General features: G+C 34.4%; 1 protein-coding gene across 1 annotated transcript in view; it reads left to right on the top strand.

The window, feature by feature from the left end:
* LOC148272603 (ATP-binding cassette sub-family D member 1-like) overlaps positions 1-19100 on the top strand; it is a 29460-nt gene that overhangs the window by 9056 nt on the left and 1304 nt on the right. Inside the window, exons 3-10 of the mRNA XM_088239832.1 lie at positions 614-786; positions 1729-1903; positions 6732-6841; positions 8571-8754; positions 9777-9930; positions 12886-13053; positions 15674-15901; positions 18449-18574. Coding sequence (XP_088095958.1) covers positions 614-786; positions 1729-1903; positions 6732-6841; positions 8571-8754; positions 9777-9930; positions 12886-13053; positions 15674-15901; positions 18449-18574 — 1318 coding nt within the window. The remainder of the gene's footprint in view (positions 1-613; positions 787-1728; positions 1904-6731; positions 6842-8570; positions 8755-9776; positions 9931-12885; positions 13054-15673; positions 15902-18448; positions 18575-19100) is intronic.

Below are 19100 nucleotides of genomic sequence, written 5' to 3'. Positions count from 1 at the left end.
TTTTTACATCTGAGCATGTTTTCCATTCTTTATTTCAATTCTTAATTTTTAATTACTCTTACAAATTTTCTTCATTTTTAATATTATTTCCATTTGTAAATACTCACTACAAACTACAAACTTTAAAATATCTTTTTTTCACTTAAATTTTAATTTTTAAACAACTTTCATTTATGTTTTTCTTTTTCCTTCTCTTTTTTTTTTACATATAATTGCTTTATTTATTTATTTTTTATTTATTTATTCATATTTTTTGCTTACAAACTATAAATTAATAATAAAAATAATGTGACCTCACTGGGGTTTCCCGTGCCGAGGACACTTAACACTTTAGTTTTTTTTTATTACATTTGAGAATAAACAAAGAAGACTCACTTATAATATGGACACTTCACTGGTCCATTAGAATTAAGTCTAATTGTGTAAAATATTAAACTTTGTAACTGTACTGTATGTTTCCTGAATAAAAGAAAATAAAAATAAAAATAAAAAAAAATTGTTTAGTTTGCGACTCGCCAACCCGTAAAATCTTTCCTACACAAGCTCCTTGCATCGTTATTCTAAAATACATCAAAAGGGCAGTGATAATTGGAGTTATTGTATTTGTTTCCAGGGCCGCTGTTTGCAGTGTGTGTGGTGGCGATAACCGGCAACATAATGCGCGTGCTCAGCCCCAAGTTTGGGCAGCTGGTCAGCGAAGAAGCCCAGCGGCACGGCTACCTGCGCCATATCCACTCGCGCATCATCGCGCACGCGGAGGAGATCGCCTTCTACGGCGGGCACAAGGTAACCGGGAAGCATATTCGAAATACCCGACGAATTATCTGTTATTATTTATTATCAATTGAAAGTTCTATCGAGACAAAAAAGCGCCTGTCATAATTTATTATGTCTGATGGTATACTGCTGCGGGGAAATGCTGCAGATATTGATTATGTTTATGTGCCGCAGAAGAGAGCTGTTCGAGTAATTTACAATATGAATCCAAGAGAATAACTCAGAGATAAGTTTTAAGAAATCAATATATTGACAGTCACATGTGTAGTGAACTCTTTTGCTTGAATGAAATGGTTAGTTTGACTTTCCGCGGTTTTGTTGTAAGGTTGTGTGAAATTGAATGAAAGATTCACTTATATTGTTCTGAGATTTAAAAGATAAAATATGATGAATACAATATTATACAAATAATGATTCAATTAAATACAACACTGAATGAATTAACCGCAACACGAATTTTTTATGTGGGTATTTAAAAGTCTTAGAGAGAGAGAGAGAGAGAGAGAGTAAAATGCTAACTGAACTGTAGCCGACACGGGACACGGAGATTCTATTGAGTTTCGATCGTGTCCACGTCGAGCAGTTCCAGTGGGCCTTACGCGTTGTTGTTAGCGGTAAAAATTCAGCATAAGTGCGTGCCCATATATGTCAATATGATTATGAAAAATTGATCTGTGTACGTAAAAATATTGTTGATTTTAAGAAGAACAGAGATTTCCATAGGTTTAACATGAGAAATAAAGATATGCCAGTTGTGTCCACTACTAATAATTCTTTCGCCTCAAACTGCATACAATTCTACAACAAAATACCACTTGAAATTCAGGCTTTTGCCAACAAAAAATAAAGTCCGAGAACGGAGTCAGAAGCCTTCTATAACCAACGTCCGTTTTACTGTCAATGTAAGTATGATAGCAATAAAACATGATCATTCTCAAATGTATGTTACAGGTGGAGCTAAGACAGCTGTTCAGCGCTTACGATGGACTGGTTTCCCAGATGAACGTCATCTTCGGCCAGAAGCTGTGGTTTGTCATGCTGGAGCAGTTCTTCATGAAGTACGTGTGGAGCGGAACCGGCATGGTCATGGTCTCTCTGCCTATCCTCATGGGCAAGGCTAGCTCAGGTACCTTCTTCCGTAATCTGGCCCGGCTGGCATTTCCTCAAATATTAAGTTGATATGAGATGTTGTTATAATCGATTCCCTATACTGCTGCCATAAGAAAGAAAGATGAATCGAACATTTTTTTCAAAAATGAGTTTAATACATATTCGGAATCAGGAAAACAATATGTATCTACTAAAAATACATCTATCTTCCTAAAATAACCACAACCCTATTATTTTCACTAATAAATGAGACTAAACTGCAAAAAGTCGCGAAGATTACCAAATATAAAAGGCTGTTCTGACTTATATAATTACTAAAGACTGATTAAAATACTTATTTTTTACACAATATTATTTTTGGTATGTGTATATATATTTACATATTTATACACACACAATTCTGGGTTTTATCCCAAGGGGGAGTAGGTATATTATTATTTATATCACTACAGAGATGGGTAGAATTTTTGTTTCAAGATTATGGATATTCGAGCGTTTACAGGGCTTATGACCTGTCAAGCGGAATGGGGAATGTTGTAGAATTCTACATAAAAGTGGCCACTTGAACCCAACCTATGACAGGTCATAAGCCCTGTAAACGCTCGAATATCCATAATCTTGAAACAAAAATTCTACCCATCTCTGTAGTGATATAAATAATAATATACTTATTTTTTCTTCTATTACGTTTTTAAAAACATCTGAAATGAATGTACCTACTCGTTTTCAATTTAATTTAAGATCTGCTGGTAATTTCGAAGTTAATGGATTATTAGGTCGGCGTTACTAGTTTGAAAAACAGTAAATGGCCAGTAGCGTCTATTTGATTTAGTTGAGTAGAATCAATTGGCATATTAACACTAAAAAGAAAGACGTTTACTTAATTACTAAATAAAAAGAGCGTTTCTATCAAGAAATGTCTTTTCATTGCAGTAAAACATATTTTCTTGTATTTTTTTTTACTAAAAATAAGATAAAAATGTTAATTTTTAAATATATAACATAAAATTTATTAAAATTATTATAAACAAGGGTTGCATAAAAAATAAGGTTCTCAATTTTTTTTAGGTTTAAGGCATTTTTTATTTGAACTGAAAAATAGATCATTGGAAAGCTTAATTTCTTAACTATTTTTCAACATAATCACCAGATTTTTCAATGCATTTTTGTTGACGACTAATCCACTTTTGGAATCCAGCTTCAAAGAAGTCCGCTGCCAGTCCGTTGAGGAATTTGGTGATCGCTTCCTGCACTCTTTCATCAGTTGTGCAAGATCACTCAGTGCAAGATCAGGGCTGTTTGTTTAACGAGATCCCAGCCAAAATTTTCGATTGAATCCTTGGTTTGGCGAGAGACAGTGCAGTCTAACGCCTTTCGTCAGTCTTTCACTCCAGTGATTTTGGATGGCTCGTTGCTATTTTCGAGTAAAATTTTAATCGACCTCTACTCGATAAAGTCTCAAACTTTATATGGATGCCTAGTGCGGCCCCGACATATTGCCCGTAATCAACCATCATTATCAACAGTAAACATACTTTAATTCACAAATTTATCCCCTAAATTAAGAAAAAATAGTATCTGAAGTAAATATGTTGATATTAGCAAAGTTTTTAAGCAACATACAAAATCAGTGTAAATATTGGGAAAATATTCGAAATCAATTACCTGTGAAAACTGACTCCTTTAACACTTTTGACGCTCCTACTGCTGCAACCAAACATACTGCAATTCACCATTGTCAATTTTTTTTTTATTATAACGTAAATATCCAAGTTATTTACAAACAAAGCCAAGCACAGCGACAAAAGCATCCGATAGAACCGTTATGCCTATGTTGTCAAATAAAACAAAATGGCCACCAATTTTTTGCCATTCAGATGAGTCCATTCTCAAATCGCTACTTTTATAAATGTCTTCAATAGTTTTCACGTGACTGCAACAAATTATCGTGTAAGCGAGCTTTAAGCATCGTGGCACAATACCGTCAGCTGCGAATGCTAGCGAACTACTATATAAGCACCGCCCTTTTAAAACTGTAACTTATTAGTCAACATAACTTGTTTGCGGCCTCCGTGGTGTAGTGGTCAAGACGCTTGACTCGCACATGGAAGGTTCCGGGTTCGATTCCCTGTGAGAACACAAAAATTTTATGTGATTTTTCTCAAGCCTGGGTGTTCTGTGATGTAATTCACCACTGTAATTGGGCCTCCTGGCCTGTTGTGGTGTAAAAAAAAAAAAAAATATTTTACAAAAAACAGTCAAGAATAGGGAAATATCACATACTACGAATACCGATAAAAATATATGAAATAGATTTAGAATAATTAATTGTATTTTCAAAATCTATATGGCTATTGAGGAGAGATGTTTTCAGAAATAAATTTAAAAACGAAATTAAAAAAAAAAAGCGTCATTAGAAAAACGCGACAATTTTGGCCTTCATAGTTGTGACGTCAAGATTCGTGACACTTTTGAATGGTCAGGAAAAAATAAACATGAATTGTGACGTATAAGGGGCGTGGCCAATGGAATGACCGTTTATGCGGGAATTCAAAATTACAAATTTAAAAATATTTTTTACGCTACTAATAAGTACCAAAATTATTTCTTTTAACTGGACAGTATTCGATAGACCTTTTTTACTTTAAAAATGTAAAAAAAACGTGATTTTACACTGCGCAAATATCGCAAACAGCTCTAGGAGCTTTATTCCCTCAATTGAGTGCGAACGAAACGAGGTGTCGAAAATGCTCTCTTTCGTCAAGAGTCGTTTAAAGGCAATGCCGCAAATATGCCATAATATGTAACTGCCAGTTTAATTGTCATAATGAACTTTGTATAGACGCAAACAATAGAAAAAATAGATTTTCTAATATACACGGTTTTTCAGGGCCAGACTGCGAAACTTCATAGGAATATTCCTCATGGTAAGCTTTAAAAAAAATCCTAATAAAAATTTTCCAAAAAATCATTTGAAAAAAATTTAATCTCACAATGTAGTAAATCCTTAAATTCTCGGACAAGCAGTCCCTCCACAAACCTCTACCGCTCTTATACCCAGCCGCTTCACTTGTACGCGTCAAATACGTTTTTATCACATTTTTTTTTGTCGAAGAAGGGTAGGGGTTTGCGGAAGGGATGCTAGTCCGAAAAATTTAGGATTTACTCCATTTTGAGATCATAATTTTAAAACAACGTTTTGGAAAATTTTTATTAGGATTTTTTTCAAAGCTTACTATGAAGAATGTTCCTCTGAAAGTGCAGTGTTTTTGTGTTCGGGTGAAAATTATTAATTCCATTTACCTGATAATTTTTCGTTTAGTTAATTAAATAGGTGCAAGTAGGGGCTAGATTTCTTATTGTCCATGCGCTCTGTAGCTGCAAGACGTTCCGCTATCTAGCTCATATATATCATAATTGTAATATATCATAATTGGAGACGAGGAACTAGAATCCCAACCGTCACCCAATATTTATTTATTGTACAGCGCCCTTGAGGTGATTTTCACAAAAATGGCGCCATATAAATTATCCAAACATTATTATTATTATTATTAAAGATTTACTCCATTTTGAGATGGTAAAAAAAAAATTTTTTTTAAAAATTAATTTATGGAAAAATTTTATTAGGATTTTTTTTAAAGCTTACCATGAGAAATGTTCCTCTGAAGTTTCGCGGTCTGGCCCTGAAAAACCGTGTATAATAAATCAATAACACAAAATAAACAGCATTTAAATTTATTTTTTACAAAATCTCAAGGTTTTTTTTGTCCCTTCTGAACATTTTGACAAATGGTTCATCCACGGCATTGAACTCACATAGGCGATGTAATGTGTTCTGGTGAAATATTAAATAAATAAATTCTAAAGAGTTTCATATATGTACTTAGCAACATGAAGACACTTAGCATTGAATACATTTGACCCTGATATTAATGTCGCTTTATTTGTGGATAAAAAGGATGTCCATTAAATAAATTATCTTTATTTGGGATAATTATCTTTTAGTGCTTTTTCATACATTCAATATAAATCAAAGTCCAAATGTCTACTGCATATGTACGAATACATATTTTTCTAATTTCACCATACAAAGTTCAAACAGATAGCAGGTACGAATTGTCAATACTCATATTACAGTCATATTAAACTATTTTTTATTTTTTTTAGTAAATGTTATTAACATATTACAACAGAGATGAAGAACATTTAAGAGAAGGTTATTTAGAAGTCTAGGCATCTACAGGGCTTATGACCTGTCAATGGCTGGTTTAAGTGGCCACTTTACACACTGTGTAACATTCACCATTCTGCCCATATTAGAACATCTATATTCCTTCAATTCTTTCATCTGTTGATGTTTGTGAAGTTAAAGAGCTGAAACCTTTATTTATGCGGGTGAGATTCATCCAATTGAATTATTTTACTTACATGCTAGGCAACGCCTGAAAATGTTATTTTTTCAATTTCTATACTTCTTCATGGACCAGGTAATTTATCATATTTATAAACAGGGTTTAATGAACACCCTGTATATAAATAGACAATATTAGTTCTACGTTTTTGTAGACTAGAAATATTGAACATTTATGAATATTAGCCTCTCTCTAGTCCAAGCATCCACGCAACTTTTTGAAGCAAGCAATGTTGGACTGATTCAATGTGATTTAAATACATATATACTGCTATTATTATTATTGAATAAATCTGTTATTGTTAGTCCAATATTTATTATACATCCCAATCACCGTTTGTATTTTTCATTCCCCTGGATACGGAGATAAATAATAGGAAGATGAGATTGCAACAAGAAAAATTGAATTAAAGATTGTATTGATTTGCAGCTCGAGACCAAGACGGTGCCATCAGCGAGAGGTCTCAGTACCTGACCACTTCTAGGAACCTTCTCAACTCTGCCGCTGATGCTGTGGAGAGACTCATGTCGAGCTATAAGGTAAATTCTTATTTTATTTGATCAGTGGAGTATTCCATGTAAAGGCATCAATAAATGTTTCAGCTCATTAACTTTACAAACATCAAAAGATGGAAGAATTGAAGGAATACAGATGTTCAATACACATTCCAATTGAAGAGCTTAACTATAAATGTTTAATGAAGCAGTTAAAATTAATATGTATTAGTGATAGAAGGAAAATTTCAGATTTAGTGCTGCTTTTCAAGTTATTAAATAATTTTGAGTTTGTCCAAATTTTTGTAGACAAGGATTGGATTCAACTCCCTGGGGAGCTGTTTATATTAACATATTACAACAGAGATTTATTTTATTTTATTTATTTTATTTTATTTAGAAAACATACAGTCATACAAAATAAGTACTAAAAACAACAATTTTTTAACATAAAAAGACCAATTAAGTTTTCATAAATTAAAAAGATATAAACATTAAATGTGACAAAAAATAAAAAATAAATAAGAATTTTAAGTGAAAAAAGGATAATTGTTGACATTTGCGTTTTCCATGGAGGTAATAAATTAAAATAAATAAAAATAGATGAAGAACATTTAAGAGAAGGTAATATAGAAGTCCAGGCATCTACGAAAGAATTGAAGGAATATAGATGTTCAAATATAGGCAGAATGGTGAATGTTACACAGTGTGTAAAGTGGCCACTTAAACCAGCCATTGACAGGTCATAAGCCCTGTAGATGCCTGGACTTCTATATTACCTTCTCTTAAATGTTCTTCATCTCTGTTGTAATATGTTAATATAAACAGCTCCCCAGGAAGTTGAATCCAGTCCTTGTCTACAAAAATTTGGACAAACTCAAAATATTGTTGATAAATTACCTGGTCCATGAAGAAGTATAGAAATTGAAAAAATAATATTTTCAGGCGTCGCCTAGTATGTAGGTGAAATAATTCAATTAGATGAATCTCACCCGCATAAATAAAGGTTTCAGCTCTTTAACTTCACAAACATCAACAGATGAAAGAATTGAAGGAATATAGATGTTCAAATATAGGCAGAATGGTGAATGTTACACAGTGTGTAAAGTGGCCACTTAAACCAGCCATTGACAGGTCATAAGCCCTGTAGATGCCTGGACTTCTATATTACCTTCTCTTAAATGTTCTTCATCTCTGTTGTAATATGTTAACTATTAAATAATGTTCTAGACAGTCCCGAACTTTTAAATTGTGTGAGTTTTTATGTGACACAGCGTGGGATGAGACAAAATACTTCTTTTGCTGTTGATTTGCATAGTTCAAACTATGCCAATTACTCACCTATTCCACGGCTCCACATGTTAGCAAACAAACATGGAAACTTAGATTTATTTCATTCATCTTTATCCAAATTAACATCAATACTTTTTAATCACTTCTTTTCTAAATTATAAAAATGTACTAAGTGTTATATTTGTTTTACTGTTTATACTATGATACATCGCCTCTGTTACTTCAATACTTTTTAGATTTAAACTCTTTATTTATTATTAATTTTCTGCATACCTATGCTATAATTTTTTATTTATTTAATCTTTTTTTTCTGCTGATTTTATTTTATGTGTCAATATTTTCTATACTTGTGTTTTGTTTCATTATAATTGTTTTTCAATATTATTTTATACTTTGTCAAAGGCGTAGGCCGTCGAAATAAATAAATAAATAAATTGTTAAAAGGAAAATGAATATCTGTTAACACAACTGTTTCTTACAGGAAATAGTGACTTTGGCCGGGTACACTCACCGTGTGGCGTCCATGTTGGTTGTGTTCGACGAGGTCTCCGACGGGAAGTATGTGAAGACATCCGTGGAGCAAGGAGCATCTCCCAAGATGAACAGCGTCAGCGGAAAGGATGACTTTAGGGTCGACTTCCTCAACGGGCAGCCCATTGCTAAGGGTATTATTACAGTTTTAACGTTTTTAACGAGATGCGTTTGGTTTAATCAACTATATTTGAAGTGAAAAAATTATGATATTTGAAATATAATTGCTAAAAATATGATAGCTGACGTTCATAACACGAGCGAGTGAACTACCCTCAAAGAAGCCCCGAGAGCTATTAGTTACTTGGCTACTGGCCTGCGTGACGCGTGAAATTGTCTCTCTCGCTCGCGGGTATACCTATAGTATCAAAAGTGAGACATAAAAAGAGTTTCAGACACTCGTATATTCGGTACTCTTTATATTCATTAACTTTTAATGTATATTTGCAGTCTGCATTTCATAATGAGTTAAAGAGCCCGTAAAGTAATGCAGACTACAATTTGTGAAATAAATAAATAATTACTGTCTCAAAAATGTTTTCCCTCTCTGTTGCAACATATTTAGATCTAAATAATTCCCTAGAGAGATCCAGCCTGTCTACAAACATTTGGATATACTCAAAACATTGTTTTTTTTTTTACATATAGGATGTAAAAAATGTCTGGATGGATTGGCATGGTTGAGCTAGAAGTCTTATATGTTGATCGTGTTTATGAATATATTGTATACCATTATTTGATTGCCCTTGTTTGTCCCTGCTACAAAGTTTTATATTCTTTTTGTTCGGCTTCTTGTAAATAAGTTCCTTCATGTAACTCTTGTAATTGGCTTAGACCGTATAACAATTAATAAATAAATACTTATCGCGATACTCGATACGCGATATTCCATTATTTGGTCGCCACATGAGGCTCGATACTCTTTAACGGTGGAGAGAGTGCAGAAAAAATTTCTGCACTCTCTGTACCTAAAAGAGTGTGGATATTATCCTCGGCTCTTCCCAACCGACTTTTTGCTGGGGATGCTAGGCTATCAGTCATTATGGAGGAGAAAATATCTGAATAAATAAATGAATATGTTGGATGTTTTTATATTTAAATAAATATCACAATATTTTTAAACCCTGATATTGAATATTGTTTACGCATATTGCAGGTAAAATAACATACCACGATGACCTCTCCATCGACCTGATCGATGTCCCGATCGTGACACCCAACTGCGACGTGATGGTGACTCGCATGAACCTGCACATCGAGCCGGGCCAGCACCTCATCATCACCGGGCCCAATGGCTGTGGGAAGTCGAGGTAGGTAAAATAACGCACCGCGACCGCTTCATCAACCTGATCGATGTCCTCGTTGTGACCAATCGGGTCTTCAAAACAACAAGGGTTCAACTAACATTTTTTACTTTTGACATTTATCAACATTTTTTTAGCATTCTATGATGTACGAAAATTTCTAGTTTGTGTAATGTCTAATTTTGCTAATACAAACGCAAGATGGTTTTAAACGCCGACTGTAGATTCAAATCATTAAAGAAAACCGGGTTGTCTGGTTGGTGCAACCGGCGAAGTTCCAAGTGATTCACAAAGAACCTCGTTCAAATAAAACTGTCGCTCCTAACAGCTCGTTTAATATCTACGTTTCTCTTCTTCTTGCGGTGCCTTATCAGGTCCCCCCGGACACTGGCGATCACTACAGCGAAAGCATCTTGGTGCTGTGCTACTCTTATATTCCGCAGCCAGGACTACTGCTTATTGGATGTACTCGCCATAGTGGTTTCCCGTTGCCTTTTCTGGTGGATTTTTCTGTCTGAGTCACCTTAGCCGGTTGGTTCTGGTTTTTTATATTTTATACGGGAGTTGCATTATTTTTTACCTTGCTTATAATATACAAGGTTTATATTTAAAAACTAGGCTTTTTCTGCTATTATATTACTTTATTTTAGCTAAACTGTTGGGATCAGGAAGGATATTCTAATGTGAGCCAATCAGGTACTTCTCAGCATTTGCTCATGTAGAGAGGAAACCACTTAAAACTCTTCAGGAGAATCCGGCCTGTTGACAGTTGTAAACAGGCCTTCCGTTCCACTAGAAGAGTGTTCGGCATTTGTTCCCTACTTTGGTTTATTTTACCAATTGCCTGTACTATATTGATCATGTATGATGCTACCTCTCGTGTGAGTTCTTTATTACCTATCACCGATCACCGAATGTCGCAAAAATCTTTACCCAGGCTTCTGCATCGCGCCTCCAGCTTTGAAAGCTCCAAAAAGGGCAATACATCAACAGGTGAGGGACACCTGAGAAGTTTCATCGTCGCATGGGCAGCTGTCAATCTCGGAAAGCTTGAAGCAATGCAGGTAGCTCATGAACCCACCGCGACCTCCCTTGGTAAAGATTACACTGCAACACATGGTTCTAATTCGGAGGCACCAGAAACTCGCCTTTCATCCTCCCGTTATCTGCTGTGATCACACCGTTATGAGTGTGATCCCGTTGCCCGGGGTTCGCGACGTGGACGCTAACGAGTTGGACTAGTCAGTAGTGTTGCACACCCTTCAGCAAGATGCGACTCACTGCGACCTTACCGACGGATCGAACCCCGTTTGTTTCTCAGTTTCTATCATTTTTGCTACTTTTAAATATATATTATTGGGAATATAATGATTTAAATTGTTTCATTCTTTCATATATGGAAACATATTTCAAGTTTCATCTACGAGAAGAACATTTTCTTTATTTTCATTTGGGGAACAAATTTTTCCCAGCTATTAACCCAATCCCAGCGGGAACTATTTTTAGACCGTCTGAAAAATCGTGCCCCGTACGCGGCGACTGTCTTTAGACATTTTCGACTTTACAGGCTGATACTTTGATAAATACACGATAGATGGCCAAAAAGTTTGTATCCAAATATTCCCTGAACATTTGTTAATGAGTGACATCTCTGAATAACTCCTAGGATTATATTTGTTTATGTTATAAAAGATTTCAATCAGAGCGGGCGAAAAAATGACCCAGCAGTTTTAAAATTCCCGCTCGGCAATGACCTCACGCCGTATCTCGAGTGTCGTATTTCGTTATCTTTATAGAACTGTGCGTTGATCGTGTTATTGAATATCTTGTGTTACTGTTGTACTGAAAACATGTCAGAATTATATTTGTAATAATAACGACTTTAAATAAAAACTACTATATTAATTACATTAAAAACCTCATTTTGTATAGTTCGTGTTTTGTTTTTCTAAAAATATACATTATTTTAAAAAAATAAAGAAAAGAATAATAATCGTAATATCTCAATATGTCAAACCGACGAAAATGGTGAGTAGATTTGTGAAGAACAGTTTTTAAAGTAAGCTAGAATAGTCTTTCATTTTGAAAACGATATTCGAAATATTGTTGTTTCTGCCACGGAAAACTCTGATATTAACCGACGTTAAATTCACTTTTATTATTTTATATGTAGAATCCTAAAACTATAAGTATAATTATTTTTATTTTAACAATAAAAACAACATAAATATGAGTTTTGCTTCTCGCGCATCTTGAAATTTGAACCGATGCGATGTTAAAAAAAAAAAAAAACAATATTAGGACATAATATTAAATGAATTTTGAACAAATAATATTTTTGTTTGTTGAGTTATATTATAAGCAAATGCGTTCAATATGTATAATCTTAGAACCTAAACACTAATAATTACTGTGCTTAAGTGTCTCCGCGCTGTGTTCCATCAACACATTTATAAACATGAGTGAGTACCTATAGTATAATGCTAGCGCCCTGTTCACAAATTGGTTAGAGCGCTTTTATTTGAATGATTATTGATGTAATTTCTTTGTGTACACATAAAAACTTATTTGATTATTGAAGTTCAAATATTTGGGAAGATAACTAAACAATAAATTATACGGATAAATGCCTTTGTCTCTTATAACTAGACGATTTAAAAATCTCATCCGTGATATTTAGCGCTTAAAAAAAAGCCGCCGCGTACGGGTGTCGACAAACGTAATCTATGCTTAGCGGGGAAAGAGTTAATGTTTGCTGCATCTGATTGGCACTTTGATTTAATTTAATTTATTTTGACCCGGTTTCACTAAGGCTAGACCTGAAAGCGATCCTTCGTCTTTATTGAGGGTCCGGCACTTAGCTAACAGATACCGGGGTCCCTAGCTAGGACTTCCTACTCAGCGTTTACTTTTACGTCACCTCTCATTTTTGCTTCTCTGATTATTGTATTTTCATTCCAGTTTATTCAGGATAGTGTCCGGGCTGTGGCCTGTGTACGCCGGAGAGCTGAAGATCCCCCGTAACTACGCCGAGGAGGAAGAAGCCAGACAGGCTGACTCCGGAAAGACTAAGGCGATCCTCGTCTCCGAGGACCTGAAGAGACCAACCCTGTTCTACATTCCACAGAGGTACACTAATATTTGATTTTAATTAGTGCATATTGTACGGGATTTGTACTCCAATCGCATCATATCTTAATCATTGGAAACATGAAGACATGATCAGCCATATGCGACAGATGCACTCCAGAAAATATGAAATATTAACTTTTAAAAGACTGTGTAAAAAAATGCCTCTGGAAACAGTCCTGTAATGTTGTGCTGCATTTAGCGAAAGATGACATGTTTTTAAATTCAGTTATTTAAAAATGAAAAATTAACATGCATCTCTACAGTCGAACTTAGTTACTATGAGGAAGATGGGACCAACTGAATTTGCTCGTTGTAAGAGAGAGGTTCTTTTTTAAAGCCAATAACCATTGTGGATGTGCCACAAGTAAACAAATTTTCCTTCTCTTTTTTATACTTTCATAATTAACCTTACATATAATTGCTTTATTTTTTATTTATTTTTTTTTTTTTTATTCAGGAAACACACAGTACAGTTACAAAGTTTAATATTTTACACAATTAGACTTAATTCTAATGGACCAGTGAAGTTTCCATATTAAAAAGCAATTATATGTAAGGTTAATTATGAAAGTATAAAAAAGAGAAGGAAAAAGAAAACATAAATGAAAGTTGTTTAAAAATTTAAATTTAAGTGAAAAAAATATATTTTAAGGTTTGTAGTTTGTAGTGAGTATTTACAAATGGAAATAATATTAAAAATGAAGAAAATTTGTAAGAGTAATTAAGAATTAAGAATGTAAATAAAGAATGAAAAACATGCTCAGATGTAAAAATAAAATAGTAATAACATTTTTTTTAAAAAAGGAAAAACATAAACACATATTTATTTTAAGGGCTTCAAAGAAACGATGAGAAGAATCTTTAAGTGAAATATAAGACAGTAAATTTAAATTTAGGTCAATTTAAAAAACATCTTCAAAATTAATGACACATTATGAGAATGAGTAAGAGCAGCAATATATTGATTTTATTATCATATATAATATAAGTAATTAAAAGTAGTTTAAAAGTATAAAAACATGCCAATGGCAGCAGAGAAAAAAGAAAAAATAAAGAAGGAATAACAAGTATAGCAAGTAATCTTTAAAATTTGAAAAAGCAATATAAGGAGATTTTAAACCTAGAGAAGTCGATAAAATTTCATTATAATTAAATTTCATTTCATTATAATTTCATTATAATATGGAAACTTCACTGGTCCATTAGAAATAAGTCTAATTGTGTAAAATATTAAACTTTGTAACTGTACTGTATGTTTCCTAAATAAAATAAAAAAATATATATATATGGTGTGTTCAGAAAATAATGTGAATTTTTAAATTTTGCGGGTTTGGAGTGTCCGATTTTATTATGTTGGTATACATGCCCCTGAAGTATGCTAAAATTTTCAGCTTAATTGTTTACTTTGCCTGTGGCAGCCGCTAAGGTTAGACGTGTTTTTATGAGCTTGGTGATTTTTGTTTGTTAAAAAAAATGGATCAAAGAATTTGTATAAAAATTTGTGTAAAATATCAACATCAACGACCAATGAAAACTTAGAAAAAGTTATGAACGAAGTTGCTGATGATGTTGGCATATCGATTGGCTCATGCTTTGAAATTTTTTCAAATGTTTTGGGTATGAAATGCGTGGCAGCAAAATTTGTTCCAAAATTGTTGAATTTTGAACAAAAACAGCGGCGAATGGAAGTCGCTCAGGTGTCACTAAATGAAGTCAACAATGATGCAGAGTTACTGAAACGTGTTATAACAGGTGACGAAACTGGGTTTACCGGATACGACGTCGAAACTAAGGCTCAATCGTCCCAGTGGAGTTCTGGATCGCCAAGACCGAAAAAGGCTCGACAAGTGCGGTCGAACGTAAGGGTGATGCTCACTGTGTTCTTCGATTTTAATGGCATAGTGCATAACAAATTCTTGCCACGAGGTCGAACGGTCAATAACGAGTAATACCTACAAGTTCAACGCCGTTTGCGTGAAGTGATCTGAAAAAAAACGCCCGGATTTGTAGCAAAACAATTCATGGCTTTTGCACCACGATAATACACCTGCTCACACTTCATCGTTAGTTTGTGAATTTTTTGCCAAATACAATACTGAAACGATGCCTCAGCCTCCATATTCGCCAGACATGCCTCCATGTGACTTTTTCCTATTTCCAAAATATAAAGAGAACTTTAAAAGGCTGTCATTTTACAAGCAAGATGACATTACACCAACAAGCTACAAAAAAAGGCTTGGTGGGATTTTAGTTTTAGTAAAAATATTACAAGTGAAATTTTTTTTTTTTTTTTTTTTAAATTGTAAAAATGTATAATTATGCTATTAAATCAAATTGACAATTGACAATTAAAAGCGCAGCGAGTTAGAAGTGTTTGGAGGATTGGAAGAAGCGCTGGCACAAGTGCATAATATCTAATGGGAACTATTTCGAAGGCGACAACATTCATGTAGACGAATAAATATTTTTTTTTTTTCTGAACACACCTCGTAATGTAGTTTATACAGATAATTAAAAATAATACTTTTAAGGAAAATAATAGATTCTTGCAAACAAATCATTTTCTAAATTTCAAATGCAGATAAATAAAAATGTTCTTCAAACTGTCTCCATCCAGGCCCTACATGTCCATCGGCACGCTATTGGACCAGGTGATCTACCCGGAGACTCCCGAGGAGTTCAGCGCGCGGCCTGAGGGGGAGGCCCGCGTGCGCTCCATCCTGTCGCTCGTATCCCTCGCGCACGTGCTCGCACGAGAGGGGCTTCACGCGCTGCGCGACTGGAGGAACACGCTCAGTGGGGGGGAGAAGCAGCGCATGGCTATGGCGAGACTATTCTACCACAGGTATACCCGATCTATTCTTGTTTTTGGTGATGGGAGTCGGTGCCTGATAAATTCCTGACTGAACTCTCAGTGGGGAGACAAGCAGCGTAAGATATGGCAACTCAATTCAATCGATTTATTAAAAAAAATAACAGATACATAACAAACTAAAATTCAAGACGTACATATTATAAAAAGAAAAAGAAAACACGAAAGAGACTCTTGTCAATGTAGTAGGAGAATCCTGCTCCGTAAAACCCCTCCGGGTACATGGAACAGATCAACATCCAGAGCGATGTTGTTCAGCTTAGCTGTAGCCCTTCCAACAGGCAGGATGGTCCTGTATATCGGAATATCACAATATAAATCTCCAAACTCGAAGGAACATGGCTGACGCCATTTTTATGTATAAAACTTTGAATAACATGATAGATTGCCCTAAGATTCTATCACTTATTAATTTTAGAGTCCCAGTAACGCAGACCAGAAACCAATCTCTTTTTAAAATTTCTAAATGTTCCACTAAATCTTTTCAAAATTCATTTGTTAATAGAACCTGCCATATGTGTAATCAGAAATTAAATTGTATTGATATTAATAACATATCTTTAACTTCCTTTAAAAGTGAAATTTCCAAAAATAATTCAAGTTATGATGTTGCGCCTTGAATCCGCAGCCTATATTATGCAGGTGATGTGCAGTTCTGTATGTAGGCACATAATAAATGTACACTGTATGGTCAACTATAGTTGTATTATATGTATATTATAATGTGCAACTGTATGACCAATATTCAAAAGTAGATATATTTTGAATAATATGTATTACATTTACATTTCTAGTAATATTATAAGTTTTGTGTGATTAGTTATTTTATGGTATGTATAATTTTTATGTGACAACATTTACATTAACAGTATTATGTGGAAGCCTCTGATTGTACTTTATGATATGTATTTATGGTATAATTGATTCTTATAAATGTATAAATGTCTGTTGGCTTTCCAATGAAATAAAATAAAATAAAATGTGAAATAATCTATGCTGACGTACAAACCAATGCTCATCATAAGTGCTACAAAAATTCCCAAATTACTCAAAAGGATGCCTTACCGCGGTAGATTAAAAGCATTAGAACTTACATCATTGGAAGAACGACGGAAAACAGGAAACTTGATAGAAACATATAAGATTCTCAATAATTACTATGGCCCCCTGCGTGAGATGTATCAATTAAATCCCAACACAAATTTACAGAGTCATAACTGGAAGCTCTATCGTCCCCAATTCCACCTCAATCCCAAGATAAACTTCCTTTCCAGCAGGGTGGTTTAATACTGGAATAAATAACCAAGTCTAGTTGTCTATTCTATTTTGGTGAACCAGTTCAAAAGCCGTTTGGATGCTTTTTTGAAGGAAGAAGAACTTGGACAAAAAGCAGTACACGAGATATAGGCGCATCAGCAAAAGCTGCCTGCCTATAACAAATAATAATAATAATCTCAGGATTATCGACTATACCGCGCAACAATCGATAAAAATGTGTAGTCAAATACACATTACTTCAAGTATCTAAACTGTTGTAGCCGAGCATACCCCGGAGAAACTCAGTCGGGTAGAGCCAAGAATAATATCCGCAATAATACTAAAGAGCTTAGGCTAATCATTGTAAAATTATGCTGACAATCTTGATTACCAATTGCAAAGCATCCAATTGTTTCTGTCTTGGTGAATGATGCAATGGTAAACTTGTATCTCGTGATCAATTTTCACCTTCAAAATAGAAACAAAACCTTTTCTAACTAACTAACTAACTAACCATCACGCCATTTCCCCGGAGGGGTAGCCAGAGAGGATAGAACGCCACACCACTCTGTCCTGGCACACTTCCTTTGCTTCCTTCACATTCATACATCTTCTCATGCACGCACGTCGATTATTCCGACTTTTCACATGACCACTTTCAAGAATTTGTTGTACTTGATCATGCCATGTCTTTCTCGGCCTTCCTTTACTTCTACAACCAGACACATTCGCATCATAAATCTTTTTAGCCGTCCTTTCATCATTCATTCGCTCCACATGACCGAACCTTTTCTCCCTCCGGTAATACTTTTTGGCCCATCAGTTTAAGGGGATGTTTCTCTGTGCATTTAATGACAACATTTGCAATATTTTTGCCATGTGTTTGAACTTTCAGTGACAATAATCCTAAAAGTTCTTCATTAGGACCATTGACAAGATACGCAAAAAGTGAAACTTAGGCTGTGTGAGCCACACTTGAGTGGCAAAGAGCCTCATGCGGCTCGCGAGCTTCGTTATGAGTGTGATCCCATTGCCCAGGGTTCTCGACGTGGACGCTAACGAGTAGGACTAGTCAGTAGTGTTGCCGGTGGGCTTTTGCAGCATTTTATAGAAACACACCTTCCATAAAAATGTTACTCACTGTGACCCTACTGAGAGTTTGAACCCTTATGTGCATAAACGTAAATAAATTAATTAAAATTGGAAATCTTAATGGTTGCTTGTGTATAATATAATAATTATTGATATTTACTTATCTTTTAGGCCCGTATACGCACTGCTGGATGAGTGTACCAGTGCCGTTTCTCTGGACACAGAAATAACGCTCTACGAATCTGCGATCAAAGAGGGGATCACACTCTTGTCCATTACACATAGGCCTAGTTTATGGTAAGTAAATTGACTCATAGAATGAAATCTAAATGGCTATCACTCTGAATTTAAGTTTTGTTTGAATGTATATAAAATTTTGTTTTGTTTTTATGTTTTTTATGATTGTTTATTTTTATTTTTGCACCACAACAGGCCAGGAGGCCCAATTACAGTGGTGAATCACATCACAGAACACCCAGGCTTGAGAAAAATCACATTTTAATTTTTGTGTTCTCACCGGGAATCGAATCCGGAACCTTCCGTGCGTGAGTCAAGCGTCTTGACCACTACACCACGGAGGCCGCCGTTTTAGTTTATATTGCTTTTTATATTGATGATAATTAGGTTAATCAGATTAATAATGTTTTTTTTAATATTATTATTATGTTAACTTTGTTAAATAACTAATTTAAGGCATGTTTTACTTTTTTTTTAATGTTTCCTTCGGCAGGGGACACCCCAGTGAGGGAACATTATTCTGTATAAAAAATAATACAAACAATGTAAAAGTATAAAAAAATATAATAAAAACTGGAGAAAATTA

The sequence above is a fragment of the Micrasema longulum genome, unplaced genomic scaffold (genome assembly GCF_059751315.1).
Source record: "Micrasema longulum isolate JH-2025_06_02 unplaced genomic scaffold, ASM5975131v1 h1tg002278l, whole genome shotgun sequence".
In the NCBI taxonomy this organism is placed as follows: Eukaryota; Metazoa; Arthropoda; class Insecta; order Trichoptera; family Brachycentridae; genus Micrasema; species Micrasema longulum.
This window is presented reverse-complemented; position numbering and strand designations above follow the sequence as displayed.